The sequence below is a fragment of the Hyperolius riggenbachi genome, chromosome 9 (assembly GCF_040937935.1).
Source record: "Hyperolius riggenbachi isolate aHypRig1 chromosome 9, aHypRig1.pri, whole genome shotgun sequence".
In the NCBI taxonomy this organism is placed as follows: Eukaryota; Metazoa; Chordata; class Amphibia; order Anura; family Hyperoliidae; genus Hyperolius; species Hyperolius riggenbachi.
In genome coordinates, this window is record NC_090654.1 from 225329448 (window position 1) to 225346070 (window position 16623).

The 16623-nt window shown below is 41.7% G+C and overlaps 2 protein-coding genes across 17 annotated transcripts in view; one reads left to right on the forward strand and one right to left on the reverse strand.

The window, feature by feature from the left end:
• SMOC1 (SPARC related modular calcium binding 1) overlaps nucleotides 1-16623 on the forward strand; it is a 418437-nt gene that overhangs the window by 383185 nt on the left and 18629 nt on the right. For all 12 annotated transcript variants that reach the window (XM_068254051.1, XM_068254050.1, XM_068254055.1 and 9 more), the window contains 2 exons: nucleotides 6364-6469; nucleotides 8545-8792. In XM_068254051.1, coding sequence (XP_068110152.1) covers nucleotides 6364-6469; nucleotides 8545-8792 — 354 coding nt within the window. The remainder of the gene's footprint in view (nucleotides 1-6363; nucleotides 6470-8544; nucleotides 8793-16623) is intronic.
• The window catches only part of LOC137532982 (son of sevenless homolog 2-like), a 199955-nt gene that overhangs the window by 116367 nt on the left and 66965 nt on the right, over nucleotides 1-16623 (reverse strand). The gene's annotated exons all lie outside the window — the stretch shown is intronic.

The following is a 16623-nucleotide window of genomic DNA, read 5'->3' on the forward strand; positions in this document are numbered from 1 at the left end:
ACACATGGAAATGGAATAGGGGGGAGTGGGCACAGCTGCACATAAAAGGGGAGCCACAACATACTTGGTCTAGGGGCACAAAATGTATAAATCCGGCCATGGCAGCTGATATGAAGGAAACCCTCAGGCCTCTTTCACATTACATAACGCATGCACGAACCCGATTTCGTGCACGCATACTGACTTATGTCATAATATCATGACGTTGGGAAGTTGTGGTTCGACGCTGATCTGCAATGCTAGTTCTAATTTACCTAGCGAGGAAACGCTGTGACTGGACAATTCAAAGCTCCCAGAAGCCCTACAACGCAACGTTCTGGAACAGTTTGTCTAATGTGAGAGATAAAATGAAAGTTGACAGACTTTCATGTTACCCCACTTACCACATCCTAGACGCGATCCGTCAAAACGCACGGAGCAGCTCCTAGTGTGAAAGAGCCCTCAGCCTGTGCTGAATGTGTTTCCCAGCCTGACATTTGTTGCATGATCTGGTGCCACAGTGTAATATTTAAACCATTCTTGTATTATCCATGTTTGACTGCAGGAGGAGCATAACTATTTCTTTAAGGCCTTTAAAGCAAAAATAGTTACAGGACCTCTATGTTGTAATGCAGGAGAAAGGATTGCAGAGGAGGTGACTGCAATGGCACCTCTATTACAGAGAGCTGCCCAAGGTCTTTATCTGCTACTGTACTATCTGCTACATTATAGTGGTAATGTGCTTTGCTGTGTGTGCTTTGCATGGCGGTGATCATTAGTACACTGTCCATTAGACATCTTCCTGCTGAGCTTAGGTTAGCTTCAGAGGAGAAAGGAAGCACTACTGTGCGAAATCTGCCCTAGCTTCACTGCTGCTTTTCTCTTACTTCCATCCCTGTAATCTCTCTAGAGTGGGAGATTTTACTTTACTTTCTGTCCCTGAGACCTCATTGAAGTTTGGTGGCTTTAATATGAAAACTGGGGAAGCAGGATATTTGGACACCGCCATAGGCCCCCATAGAATTATCAGCAAGTTGCGACCGCTAATATAGCTGTATTTTGCATTGTGGGCGACCCTGAACCCAATATTTATGACCAAAGTCGGTGGATTACAAAACACCCACTTTTGAATAACTCTGGTTGTTAGCATAGTGGTGACATTTGAGGCTTTTTCTAAAGTGCTCTGACTCTTCTGGGGTTATGCCAACAAAGAATGGAGCTGTAATAATAAGTGCAGAAAAAAATGGCCTTCGAAAAGGCCATTGGTGCATCTTGAGAATAATGGACTGTTGTGCATCGAGTTTGTTATCAAATGTTATTATATACATGACCACATTGTAATCCTAATGAGTTGTAGAGTACATTTTGATGTGCCTCATAGCTTGCACCCTTGTCAAATAAAACTTAGGTAGGGACAAACTCCTTCCATCCCCCAAAAAAATATTTTCAAAATGTTTATCAAACTTAGGAAAGTCAGTAGTTTATAAAAAAAACACCCACTTTTGAATTGCGCTGCTTGTTAACTTTCCATAATGGCGACATTTGTGGCCTTTTTCTGATCCTGGGGATATGGATATGAAAGCATGGCTCAAAAATACTTTGTGGAAAAATCTGTCCTGTGCAAAGCTACATGCACACTTTGGAGTTAATTAGGGATGATCAATTGGATGCAAATATTTCCGAGTTCATGCACATTTGTGTAAATTTTTATGTAAATATATGCAGCTTTAAAAATGATCAATCAAGTTCCACCCAGGTTTATGTTAATTGGTCTATTTTCAAGCTGCATATATTTGCATAAAAATATACATACATTTGCATAAACTCAGAAATATTTGCATCTCATTGATCATCCCTAGAGTTAATGACCTGCTAGATGCCCAACTAGCTATCAAATGAGAGATATTTGGTATTATTTTAACCATGATAAGTTGCAGAATCAATTTTGGGTGTTTTAGGGTTGAGGCCTATGTCTTGTAAATTCTTTTTAGGGACAAACTGAATCAAAAGCAGTAACATTTTTATTTTCATATGTTCTGAACCAAATCAAAAAGCTTGTAAAAAGAAAACAAAGTGACACAATTTAAATTAGAATACATAAATTGTTACATTAGGGACTCAGCTTCATAAACATGGATGCCATGAACCAGTATATTACTGTTATGTCTGCAAATAAGGGCTTGCAATTATTGCTAGGGTACAATAAGAAAACAAAAAACACTATAACAAAAAAAAAAACCTTTATTTTCAAAAAATATATTATCCCAATACATTGAACTAGGGACATTATTTAATTGCTGGAATAACCAGGATACATGGGCAAATAAAATGTGTGGGTTTTTATCTATTGTAGCATTGCTCATTAAAATTATTAAAATAGAGAAATAGTGTGTGTGTGGGGGGGGGCATGAAGGGGGGATTCGCTTTTTTCCCCATTAAAATGCATAGAGAATAATATAATAACTAAAAAAAAAATCACGACCAAAATGCCTAGTGTGTGGTGAAAAAGTCAGGATATAGATCAGTGTGATAAGTAGTGATAAAGTTATCGGTGAATAATTGGGAGAAGCACTAAAATGTGAGAATTACTCTGATGCATAAGGGGACAACAACTCTGAAGGCTGAAGTAGTTAAGCATCAAATCTAATGAAAATCTATTGAAACTACTGCATTTTCTATTGACATCGCAGTTAAAATACTGATTGTATTTATAGATTGGTAATGCTGATTCTTTCCACAATCTATCCCATTGGCAGCTTCCATGAGTGCGCAGGGGCTGCAGGCAGAAGCAGTGGCATGCTACCGAGGCTCTGCATAGCTTTGTAGTGTATGGCACAGGACACAACTTCTCTGATCTCTCATTGTGCAGAATGGTGCATAGTGGTAGCATAAACCATCAATATCTGGAAAATATTAATCCTTTTTAACCACCCTGGCATTCTATTAAATGCGCCAGGGTGGCTGCGCAGCACTATTTTTTAAAAAATGTTTTTTTTTAAATCATGTAGCTAGCCTAGCGCTAGCTACATGATAGCCGCTGTGCAGTGGCATCCCCCCACCCCTTCCGATCAGAGCAAACAGGAAATCCCGTTAAGCCATGGCGACGTTCGGGATGATGTCATCCACGTCATGGCGTCGGAGGGAGTCCCGGATCGGGACCCCTTAGCGATGCCTGCCACTGATTGGCCAGGCTGCGCACGGGGTCTCGGGGGGGGGGAGGGGCGGGCCATGTTACGCGGCGGGTAGCGACGCATCGGCGGCGTGCAGCAGCGATTGGTACAAACACGCAGCTAGCAAAGTGCTAGCTGCGTGTTTGGAAATTTTTTTTTGAAAATCGGCCCACCAGAGCCTGAGAAATCCAGCGCGGCGGGCATGGATGAGCTGAGCTCTTCCATACCGCTAAGCTGGGACACTGAAGCGAGAAAAAAAATGACATAATGAATTGGTTGTCTAGTACGGATAATTACTAGAAAATTAGTAGCAAAGAAAATATTCTCATATTTTTATTTTCAGTTATATAGTGTTTTTTTTATAACATTGTGTAATTCTCTAATATTTGCAGTCTACACACTACTCAGCATTCTAAATGATTTTATAGAGCAGCCCAGTGAACTATTGACCTGTCCCTCTGGAGAGAAATAGAAAATACAGTGACTGACAGTTGACATAACAAGCTTCAGAAGACAGAGCTCTCTGCAACTTTGAAAGTCATGGAGCTCAATGGCTCTTTTGCATAGATAACAACTGGAGTTTCTTAACTCTTCCTGTACTGGAAACAATATTAGACTCATGTCTCTGCTCCTAATGTTTCATTTCTTAGCTGTACTACACATACAAATCATTATATCATAATTTTTTTTCCGCTTCAGTGTCTCTTTAACCACCCTGGCGTTCTATTAAGATCACCAGGGCGGCTGCGGAAGGTTTTTTTTTAAATTTAAAAAAAACTATTTCATGCAGCTAACTGAAAGTTGTCTGCATGAAAGCCCACTAGAGAGCGCTCCGGAGGCGTTCTTCTAATCGCCTCCGGCGGCCAGAAGTAACACGGAAGGCCGCAATGAGCGGCCTTCCGTGTTTTGCTTACTTCGCCGCCATGGCGACGAGCGGAGTGACGTCATGGACGTCAGCCGACGTCCAGACGTCAGCCGCCTCCGATCCAGCCCTTAGCGCTGGCCGAAACTTTTTGTGCAGGGCTCAGGCGGCTGGGGGGACCCTCTTTCGCCGCTGCTCGCGGCGGATCGCCGCAGAGCGGTAGCGATCAGGCAGCACACGCGGCTGGCAAAGTGCCGGCTGCGTGTGCTGCTTTTTATTTGATCCAAATCGGCCAAGCAGGGCCTGAGCGACACCCTCTGGCGGTAATGGACGAGCTGAGCTTGTCCATACCGCTAAGGTGGTTAACTGACCTAACACAAATCTACTAGTGTATAGGCAGCTTTATTTGTTGGATGTCAAGTGTAAATTTTCCCTTTTCTGAGCTGATTTACTCTGTTTTTGTCATGTCACTGGGTTAAAAAAAAAATATAAGAACATCTCTTCATTGGGGGCATATGCATTCCCCATACATAGAGACACTCACCTTATATCAGTGTGGACAATGTCAGTATGGACAGCTCAGTGGATCAGCACAAACCACTATGATAAGGTGTAGGATGTCAGGATTGTCATCTCCAAGTCAGTCAGGAAGTTCCATTCGCACCAGACTCCAAATTGAAGCTGAGTTTTTGTATGCTCTCCAAAAGCTCTCATGCAGATTTTCAGACAACGGCACCAATAGGAAGTTTACGTTATTTATTGTAAAAAAAATGCTATGCTACTCTGATAAGGTGTGTTAACTTTGATAAGTCGTGTTACCGCTGATAAGGAGTGTTGACTCGGATAAGGCATGCTATTTGTCATAGTGAATCAAGCCCATGGGGTTAATCTTTTGCTATGTCGTTTGATGAACACATCAGACCCCCTAGCACAGAAGTGGGTTAATCATTTGCCATTTGGTTTGATGAACACATCAGACCCCCCGCCCCCCCAGCACAGAAGGGGTTAATCTTTTGCCATGTTGTTTGGTGAACACGTCAGACCCCCACTAGCACAGGAGGGGTTAATCTTTTGCTATTTGGTTTGATGAACACATCAGACCCACCTAGCACAGAAGGGGTTAATCTTTTGCCATGTTGTTTGGTGAATACGTCAGACCCCCCCAGCACAGAAGGGGTTAATCTTTTGCCATTTTGTTTGGTGAACACGTCAGACCCCCACTAGCACAGAAGGGGTTAATCTTTTGCTATTTGGTTTGGTGAACACGTCAGACCCCCACTAGCACAGAAGGAGTTAATCTTTTGCTATTTGGATTGATGAACACGTCAGACCCCCCTAGCACAGAAGGGGTTAATCTTTTGCTATTTGGTTTGATGAACACATCAGACCCCCACTAGCACAGAAGGGGTTAATCTTTTGCCATTTCGTTTGGTGAACACATCAGACCCCCCCCCTAGCACAGAAGCAGTTTGATTCATGAAGACAAATCGCATGCCTTATCCGTGTTAACACGCCTTATCAGAGATAACATGCCTTATCAAAGTTAACACGCCTTACCAAAGTAGCATAGCAAGCGCTACAAACCCTCAGGAGCTCAGGGCAGCTCTCGTCATTGCCAATTAGCAGGCATAATTTTGTAGCGCTCGCTATGCTACTCTGATAAGGTGTGTTAACTTTGATAAGTCTTGTTACCTCTGATAAGGAGTGTTGACTCGGATAAGGCATGCTATTTGTCATAGTGAATCAAGCCCATGGGGTTAATCTTTTGCTATGTCGTTTGATGAACACATCAGACTACCACAGAAGTGGGTTAATCATTTGCCAATTGGTTTGATGAACACATTAGACCCCCCCTAGCACAGAAGGGGTTAATCTTTTGCTATTTTGTTTGGTGAACACGTCAGACTCCCCTAGCACAGAAGGGGTTAATCTTTTGCCATTTTGTTTGGTGAACACGTCAGACCCCCACTAGCACAGAAGGGGTTAATCTTTTGCTATTTTGTTTGATGAACACATCAGACCCCCTAGCACAGAAGGGGTTAATCTTTTGCCATTTCGTTTGGTGAACACGTCAGACTACCCTAACACAGAAGGGGTTAATCTTTTGCTATGTCGTTTGGGGAACACATCGGACGACCCTAGCACAGAAGGGGTTAATATTTTGCTATTTGATGTGGCGACCACTTCAGACCCCCACTAGCACAGAAGGGGTTAACTCTTTTGCTATTTTACTTATCAGACATATTACAATAGTTACATGAGGCGGCTTCATTTGACCATACATGATCATGTTAAATCATTAAATCGTAGTGTTTTCACTCATTGCAATGAGCTCTTCTTTTTATTTCCTAGGCTGTCCAGAAGCAAAGAAGCTGGAGTTTATCACCAGTCTACTGGATGCTCTCACTACAGACATGGTGCAAGCCATCAACTCCGCTGCCCCAGCAGCAGGCGGCAGGTTAGTCATTAAACGCAAGCTGGGCAGCATAAAACACCAACATCTCATCATAAGAATAAGCGCAAAGCAGCAGCCACCCTCACCTCTATTAGCAAGTCAACCCAAGGCCTTATTAGACTGAACTCCCGATATCTGAGTCACGCGGCCTGTGTGGCATGGAGCTCTAGGAAAGCCTTTAAAGAAGTGTTTTGTGGTTGCGTTTATGAAGAGAGTTAACATGTAGGACTCCCAAGAATTTGACTTTTATGGTTTTTAAGGGAAACCGAGGGGCAGAACACTGTAAACGTGTCTATAGCTATCCCCTCGGGCTGAAACCGCAAAGACTGTATCTTGTTGTGAAAACCTGTATTGCCTGTATCAAAACATTAAAGAAATTGGCTAAGCACTCTGTATCTAAACAAACGGTATCCTTTCAGATTAGTCTGTAACAGAATCCCACACAGTCATCTCATTTCAGAAACATACATTTATTGGTTGTCTCCATGATTCTTACAGCTAGAAAATGTGCTTGATTTTGAATCCTTGTTTTAGCCACTTCTTTGCTTAGCAGGAAAATATGAGCTCCTGCAGAGCAATGCAAGTTTAGCTTAGTGGCTGAGACATCTCTGGGGCCTTGGGATGGTTGTCTCCATGCCTCTATATGCTAGGAAATGTGCTGAAGTTTAAACCGTTGCTACTTTATTTAGCTACTTGTTTTCCTTATAACGTCATCACTGCCCAGGAGAAATCTGTTCCCACACTGCAATTCAATTAGCATGGTGGCTAAATGGTTAAGAGTCTTGGATCTCCAGGGGGTTTGAATTTCACCATGGTACCATCCGTGTTTGCATGTTCTCCCTGTATCTGTGTGGGTTACTTCTGAATGTTTCAGTTCACAGGCCACATCCAAAAATATACGGGTGGGTTAAGTGGTGCCTGTATCTGTGTGGGTTACTTCTGAATGTTTCGGTTCACAGACCGCATCCAAAAATATATGGGTGGGTTAAGTGGTGCACCTCCCCGCCCCCATCCTTTCTTCAATCATAGCAAGGGCATTACATTCTAGGTCTCTCAACGGCGGGGCAGGAGCGGTGGTAGATCAATGGCCCGTGGTGTTGCATTGCAGTGCTGTAGTTCAATCTATTTTTACTCAATTACTTCTTGAGTTTATTTAAAATTGATGTCCAGTGTGGTAGGAATTGACTCCTTTCTGTAGAGAGGAATTGGTCGTTTCAAACCATTGAGTGGAAATCTATATGTGTATGGTCAGCTTAAATAATATGCTGGTGGTAAATGAATATAACAAATGATCAGAAGCACCTTCTCAACTGTGTTGTACTAACTTTTTATTTTTAGCCGTTAATTTTACAAATTAGTGCCATTACTAAATAAACTATTCATGATCAGCATTAGCCTAATGGTATATTTCCAAGGCATGTCATATTGATGTGCGCTCCGCCCTGCATTGACCCTGACCTGGGTGCTGCCATACACATAATGTTATTAATGTTATTATGTCTATGGCCGCGCAGCAGTGTAATTGATTGATAACCGAACCCCGTATTGCTTGCTACAACTCGGAGGGGGAATCGTAATTAACGCCACCTGAAGTATGAGCAGCAGCTGGGTGAGCCGTCATTTGGCTCACCCTGTGCCAAAGGGGCCGGGCAGTAATAATATATGTACTCTGTCTCCAGTAGAAGCATGCTGATTGCATGCAATTTTTTGGATGCAAAATCCGCATGAGAAAATATGCATTTTTAATGCGAAATTGCATAGTATTTTTATTTCTGTTTCAATCCAGGAAGGAAGTCCCATTGACATTGTTAGTACACACAAGAACGTGCCAAAAAACTTGAATGCGACAATGCACGCGGCATCCCGAAAAATAGTAACTCTGTTGTCCAATTTATTTTTCTGGATACAAATTTTGCATCTAATGGAAACAGGCCTCTAGGAAACCATTGCTGTGGAAAATTGTGTTTGGGCCCTTAGTTGTTTATTTTTTTTTTAGGTGAATCAGTGAGAAGAAAAGTCATATATAAAATACTATAATAAACTCACTTTCCATAACACCCAGAAATATCTTGTTGCAGATTTTCAGAACCAGATCCCAACCACACATTGGAAGAACGGGTAGTTGTTTGGTACTTTAACCAGCTAGACAGCAACGGCAGTGAGGACATCAATAAGAAGGAGATGAAGCCCTTCAAGAGATATGTGAAGAAGAAAGCCAAGCCCAAGAAATGTGCCAGGAAGTTCACTGACTACTGTGACCTTAATAAGGACAAATCCATCTCCCTCACAGAGTTAAAAGGATGTCTAGGTGTACGTAAAGATCCAGGTATGATATTAAATGTCCTTTCAGATTATTTGCATTTATGAGGGGTAGTACACATAGGACAGCGTGGAATGGACCTATAGGCCCTTATCCAATTAACTTTTCTCCTGAGTTTTCTCCAATGAGGTCATTTTTCATCTTCTCTAAAAAATAACTTTTCAGCACTTAGCAACTGAAAAAGTACTAAGATGTAGATGGAAATCTAATATCAAACTTAGAGAATTTTCTTGCATGGTGAAAGCATTAAATATATTTTATTGGTAAGGTTTGAAAATATCTCACTGGAGAAAACGAGGAAAAAAAGCTAATAGGAGATGAGCCATTATTTTAAATACCGGTCTTTTCTCACTTCCGTGCACAACATGACGCTACATGCACTAACATGGGCAGACTAAGCTTGCCTGAGTCAGAAACTGCATGCAGGGTGTGCGTCACTCAAGTGTGCACGATCTACCAAGATGTCCTTCGCAATCTACTGGTAGATCGCGATCTACGCAATGTGCACCCTGCACTACTAGGTTTTTGGCGGATTTTCTCAGGCCTCATTTACAGTGGCACATTGTGTTGTAATGCAACGTTAAAGTCGCAACGCAGCATTACACCGCAATGCAAAAAAAGGTGGTAACGCACATTAACCTCCCTGGCGGTAAGCCCGACCTCAGGTCGGGCTACGCGCGCAGGAGGATTTCTCAGGCCCTGCTGGGCCGATTTGCATAATTTTTCTTTGTACACGCAGCTAGAACTTTGCTAGCTGCGTGTATTTCCCGATCGCCGCCGCTCCGCGCCGATTCGCCGCTGCCTGGCATGCCGCGCCGCCCCCCCCCCAGACCCCTTGCGCAGCCTGGCCTATCAGTGCCAGGCAGCGCTGAGGGGTGGATCGGGACTCCCGATGACGTCACGACGTCCATGACGACCGTCGCCATGACGACCAGGGAAGCCCAGCAGGAAATCCTGTTCTGAACGGGATTTCCTGCTTCCGCTGATCGCCGGAGGCGATCGGAGAGGGTGTAGCTAGGGTAGCTACGATTTAAAAAAATAAATAAAAAAATAGTGCTGTGCTGCCCCCTGGCGGTTCTAATTGACCGCCAGGGAGGTTAACACTGCGTTACCGCAGTAGGTACAGTAAAGCATACAGGCAATGACAAGTAGCTTTCCTGCAGCACACTTGTTATTGCCTGTGCCTGTTACAATGCGACCCTATCGTCGCACTGTAAATGCCCCATAGGCTTATCATTGCAGTGTGGTAAGCTGCGTTATAAGGGTTTATAAAGCAGCTCCGCAACGTCCCACTGTGAATGAGGCCTCAGACTATTTTTTTCTAGGGTGTCAATGAGGCTGTTTGCTGGTGAACTCATTCAGTGGCACAATATCACTTTGTAGCAACAAGGCATATCTATTTTGAAATCATGTTATGCACTAGTTTGCTATTAGGATGCTAAAGTGATGCTGCATTATTATTTTGCCATTAGTATGCTCACTATGCTGCAGCGGCTGTAGTGTCGTATTGAGTAAAGTGAAATAGACTTTGTCATTCCTGCTAAGCAAAGGAAAATACCTTCAAGGTGATCGTGGTAATTCTGCTCTGCTGATCCAGACGTTTTCCTGTAAGTGTCTGTAAGCAGACATGGGAAAGTGTTTGTCTGAATAGTTTGGACATTTTCTGGCAGTGCAGTCATTCTCGCACTGTGTGTCGTGATATCACCAGTGATTTATTGCCAGAAATAGAAGGTAGATGGACTTGTAGCTTCAACTTTATGTCCCAAATAATGTCCTGCCCAGTGCTGGTATTGCTGGGAATAATAGTTTTTTTTCTATCAGGAAGAAGACAGGAATCTGTCTGTGAATGCAGTTTTCTGAAAATGCTGCATGCCTTGTATGAAATTAGGGGAAAAGGTTAAATGTTTGTTTCATAGCAGTTAATTGAGCCTGTGATGACAGAAATATAGGGGTTGTCATTGCTGACTTTTGTAGGAAGCTCCTAATAGTCGTCTCTCTTGCTCATCCCATGACTTTACTTGCTGGAGAGGTAGTAACGCAGAGCAAGCTCAATTGTCAGGACTTAAAATTAGTAACAGCAGCAAGGGCACTAACCATTCTTAAAAAAGACAGCACGGCCGGCACCCATGTTTCAAACACCACATGCTTACTTTATAGGATGACTGTCCCTATAATCTTATGCAGGAGAACAGAGGCGCCAAAAGGATATAAGGAAGCTAAATGAGCTTAAAAAAACAAATTCTTGGTAAATAGAGGAGGTAGTGGTGGACTTACCTCCTCCAAGTAGACACACGACTGTAGTAAAGACAGTCAATATATTTTATTTATGAACTCCAAATATGCAACGCGTTTCGCAGGTTTGGTCCCGCTTTATCAGGCAATAACAACGGAGCAATAGCATATGTGGTCAGTAGAAGAGCCAGGCACCTTCTACTGACCACATACTATTGCTCCGCCCATTAAAGTGAATGGGAATCATTTTTTTCCTTTTTTTTTTGTTTTTTTTTTGTTCACAAGCCAGATAATTACCTGTTCCCCGTTCCAGCGCTGGCTTCCGCGTAGCAGTATTCAACCAATTTGGTCAAATACTGCCTTCATCTACGCCGAAGGGAGACTTCAGAAGTCCCATACTGCGCACGCGCGAGTTCCCTCTCTCAAGCACTGGTGCGTGCGCACTATAGAGCCGACTGTCTTTGGGAGGACTCCCGAAGTCCCTCGCAACAGGGGATTCAAATGGAGGAGCTGCCGCTGTAACAAGGGGACCGGGAAGGGGGGGGGGGGGGAGCCTTTATAGCCACTTCCGCCTAGTTCATGCTGTTCCGACTTCACTAATTCTGTAACCTCCTATGCTGATTCAGCGTCAGCAGGGGCTCCACCCTCCTGATGTTTAATATGCCATTTACCTTACACACTGCTTTATTTACTGTTGGGAGGGAGGGGGTAAAAAGGGCACCGCACCATAGACTGCAATGCAAAATATCGGCTATTGGGCGCCCAACAGGTAATTTGGGCACCAGAGAAATAGCGGTTGCAGGGATTGTGTTAACAAATTTTTTCATTTACAGAATAAGGTTTATTACAATATCTTTTACAAATTCGTTTACACTTTGTTTTACTTATCTTTCCGTTTTTAAATTTTGCTTATAGGAGATTTAACTTATTGTAACAAGTAAATCTTTGTTTACACTTATATTATCATTTTAAATTTTGTTTTCATACGTATAATGCTTTTCAACCTTATTCTATTACATCGCTTTTGGTATTAACTTGTTTTTTACACCCTTTAATGCGTCGATTATAGTTTTCAGATTTATTAACATACTCATATATTGCTTTTAATATTACCGTTATTTTAAGATTTTCAATACGTACATGATTGTAAGGCGATTTGTATAAATATATATATATACATATACAGTATATATATATATATATATACAGTATATATATATATATATATATATATATATAGTATATATATATATATATATATATATATATACAGTATATATATATAGTATATATATATATATATATATATATATACAGTATATATATATATATATATATATACAGTATATATATATATATATACAGTATATATATATATATATATATATATATATATATATATATATATATATATATATATATATATATATATATATATATATATATATATATATATATATATATATATATATATATATATATGTGTGTGTACTTGATTTTAACACTATTACAAATAATAGAAATTATTCTATTCATGTCATTTAATCTACCATTGTTCTACTATGCTTAATACAAGTGTAAATATCGGTTTTTGTTATAGACGCTATTTGACGTTTCATTTCAGAATTCGTTTATTGTTGTAGACGGTATTTTGCCGTTTCATTTCCGTTTATGCAACCTATGTAGCACTAGATTTACGTTTATAAGCTATAATCGAAAAAATATTATTTTACATTACCACTTATAATTTCGGCTATATCCCGTGCCCAGGTGCCCTTTTTTGATGCACGTGCGGCATATATCCCTCTTTTTAAAAAAAATCATCCATATATAATAGTCCCTTCTTCCATGCTCATTGGGGAAACAGCTGCTCTAGGCTATGGTCATTGTCCATACGTTCCATGTTCAGCCTCCGCTATGGGGAAACAGCTGCTCTAGGCTATGGTCATTGTCCATACGTTCCATGTTCAGCGTCCGCTATGGGGAAACAGCTGCTCTGGGCTATGGTCATTGTCCATACATTCCATGTTCAGCCTCCGCTATGGGGAAACAGCTGCTCTAGGCTATGGTCATTGTCCATACGTTCCATGTTCAGCCTCCGCTATGGGGAAACAGCTGCTCTGGGCTATGGTCATTGTCCATACGTTCCATGTACAGCCTCCGCTATGGGGAAACAGCTGCTCTGAGCTATGGTCATTGTCCATACATTCCATGTTCAGTGTCCGCTATGGGAAAGCAGCTGCTCTAGGCTATGGTTATTGTCCATATGTTCCATGTTCAGCCTCCGCTTTGGGGAAGCAGTTGCTCTAGGCTATGGTCATTGTCCATACATTCCATGTTCAGCGTCCGCTATGGCGAAGCAGCTGCTCTAGGCTATGGTTTTTGTCCATATGTTCCATGTTCAGCCTCCGCTTTGGGGAAGCAGCTGCTTGGTCTATCACGTTGAATTCCAATAACATTGATTCATGTTTGTGGAAGTAATGTGACAAAATGTGGACAACTTCAAGGGGGCCGAATACTTTTGCAAACCACTGTATAGTAGTCCCTTGTTCCATGCTCATTGGGAAAGCAGCTGCTCTAGGCTATGGTCATTGTCCATATGTTCCATGTTCAGCCTCCGCTATGGGGAAGCAGCTCAGCTCCCGAAGTCCCTCGCCACAGGGGATTCAAATGGAGGAGCTACCGCTGTAACAAGGGGACCAGGGGGGGGGGGAGGGGCTCTATAGCCACTTCCGCCTAGCTGTTCCGACTTCACTAATTCCGTAACCTCCTATGCTGATTCAGTGTCAGCAGGGGCTCGCCCCTCCTGATGTTTAATATGCCATTGCCCTTACACACTGCTTTATTTACTGGTGGGAGGGAGGGGTTAGACAGTGGCCTCCATCCCTCTCCAGCATGTGAGGCAATAGCCCTTCCACTTCCCAACAGCCCCTCATGTGCTATGCGGCATATGGAAGCAGTAGGAAAGGGCGCATATGGATAATGGTCGAAAAGGGCGCCGCCATAGACTGCAATGCAAAATATTGTTTATTGGGCGCCCAACAGGAAATTTGGGCAATAGAGAAATAGCGGTTGCAGGGATTGTGTTAACAAATTTTCTCGTGTACAGAATGTTTATTACAAATATCGTTTACAAATTAGTTTACACTTTGTGTTTTACTTATTTTTCCGTTTTTAAATTTTGCTTATAGGTGGTTTTGCTTATTTTTCCATTTTCAAATTTCGCTTTAAAGGGATACTGTAGGGGGGTTGGGGAAAATGAGTTGAACTTACCCGGGGCTTCTAATGGTCCCCCGCAGACATCCTGTGTTGGCTCAGCCACTCACCGATGCTCCAGCCCCGCCTCCAGTTCACTTCTGGAATTTCTGACTTTAAAGTCAGAAAACCACTGCGCCTGCGTTGCCATGTCCTCACTCCTGCTGATGTCACCAGGAGTGTACTGCGCAGACACAGACCATACTGGGCCTGCGCTGTGTGCTCTTGGTGACATCAGCGGGATCGAGGACACGGCAACGCCGGCGCAGTGGTTTTCAGACTTTAAAGTCTGAAATTCCAGAAGTGAACCAGAGGCGGGGCCGGAGCATCGGTGAGTGGCTGTGCCAACACAGAATGTCTGCAGGGGACCGTTAGAAGCCCCGGGTAAGTTCAACTCATTTTTCCGTGACCCCCCTATAGTATCCCTTTAAGGACTGTAACAAGTAAATCTTTGTTTACACTTATATTATCATTTTAAAATTCGTTTTCATATGTATAATGCTTTTCAACCTTATTGTATTAGAAATACATTGCTTTTGGTATTAACTTTGTTTTTTACACTTATAATGCGCCGATTATAGTTTTCAAACTTATTAACTTACTAATATATCGCTTTTAATATTACCGTTATTTTAAGATTTTCAATACGTACGTGATTGTAAGGCTATTTATTCTAATATATATATATATATATATATATATATATATATATATATATATATATATATATATATACATACATACATACATACATACATACATACATACATACATACATACATACATACATACATACATACATACATACATACATACATACATATATATATATATATATATATATATATATATATATATATATATATATATATATATACATACATACATTTTTCTATTTATAATATTATGAATGTGTACGTGATTTTAACACTATTTATTCTATTACAAATATATAAATTATTATATTCAAGTTATGTATAGTGAAGTATTTTAAGGATTGAATATGTTATTGTTTAAATGTGTGTAAGGGTGTTTGTGCAGTGGGGATAGTTAGGGTTAGGCACCACCGGGGGGATTGTTAGGGTTAAGCACCACCAGGGGGGTCTTAGGTTTAGGCACCACCAGGGGGGGTCTTAGGGTTAGGCACCACCAGGGGGGTCTTAGGGCACCACCAGGGGGGTCTTAGGGTTAGGCACCACTAGGGGGGTCCTAGGATTAGGCACCACCAGGGCGGTCTTAGAGTTAGGTACCACCAGGGGGTGGTTAGGGTTAGGCACCACCAGAGGGGTCTTAGGGTTAGGCACCACCAGGGAGGTCTTAGGGCTAGACACCACCAGGGAGAGGTTAAGGTTAGGCACCACCAGGGAGGTCTAGGAGTTAGGGATAGATACAGGGAGGGTTCTGTGTGAGAGTAGGGTTAGGTATGGTTACAATACAATATTTGTAATATATACAATTTATTCAATTATGTAAATTTACACAAAGGTGGGGGTCTAGGGGTTAGGGAGAGATCTGTGTGAGCGTATAGTTAGGTATAATTGCAGTAAAATCTACCATTGTTCTACTATGCTTAATACAAGTGTAAATATCGTTTTTTGTTATAGACGCTATTTGACGTTTCATTTCAGAATTCACATAGACAGTATTTTGCCGTTTTGTTTCCGTTTATGCAACCTATGTAGCACTAGATTTTCGTTTATAAGCTATAATCGAAAAATATTGTTTTGCATTACAACTTATAATTTCGGCTATATCCCGTGCCCAGGCGCCCTTACAGGCGCCCTTTTGATGCATTTATCCCTCTTTTAAAAAAAAAATCATCCATATACAGTGGTTTGCAAAAGTACTCGGCCCCCTTGAAGTTTTCTGCATTTTGTCACATTACTGTCACAAACATGAATCAATTTTATTGGAATTTCACGTGAAAGACCAATACAAAGTGGTGTACACGTGAGAAGTGGGACGAAAATCATACATGATTCCAAACATTTAAAAAAAATTAATAACTGCAAAGTGGGGTGTGCGTAATTATTCAGCCCCCTGAGTCAATACTTTGTAGAACCACCTTTTGCTGCAATTACAGCTGCCAGTCTTTTAGGGTATGTCTCTACCAGCTTTGCACATCTAGAGACTGAAATCCTTGCCCATTCTTCTTTGCAAAACAGCTCCAGCTCAGTCAGATTAGATGGACAGCGTTTGTGAACAGCAGTTTTCAGTTCTTGCCACAGATTCGCGATTGGATTTAGATCTGGACTTTGTCTGGGCTATTCTAACACATGGATATGTTTAGTTTTAAACCATTCCATTGTTGCCCTGGCTTTATGTTTAGGGTCGTTGTCCTGCTGGAAGG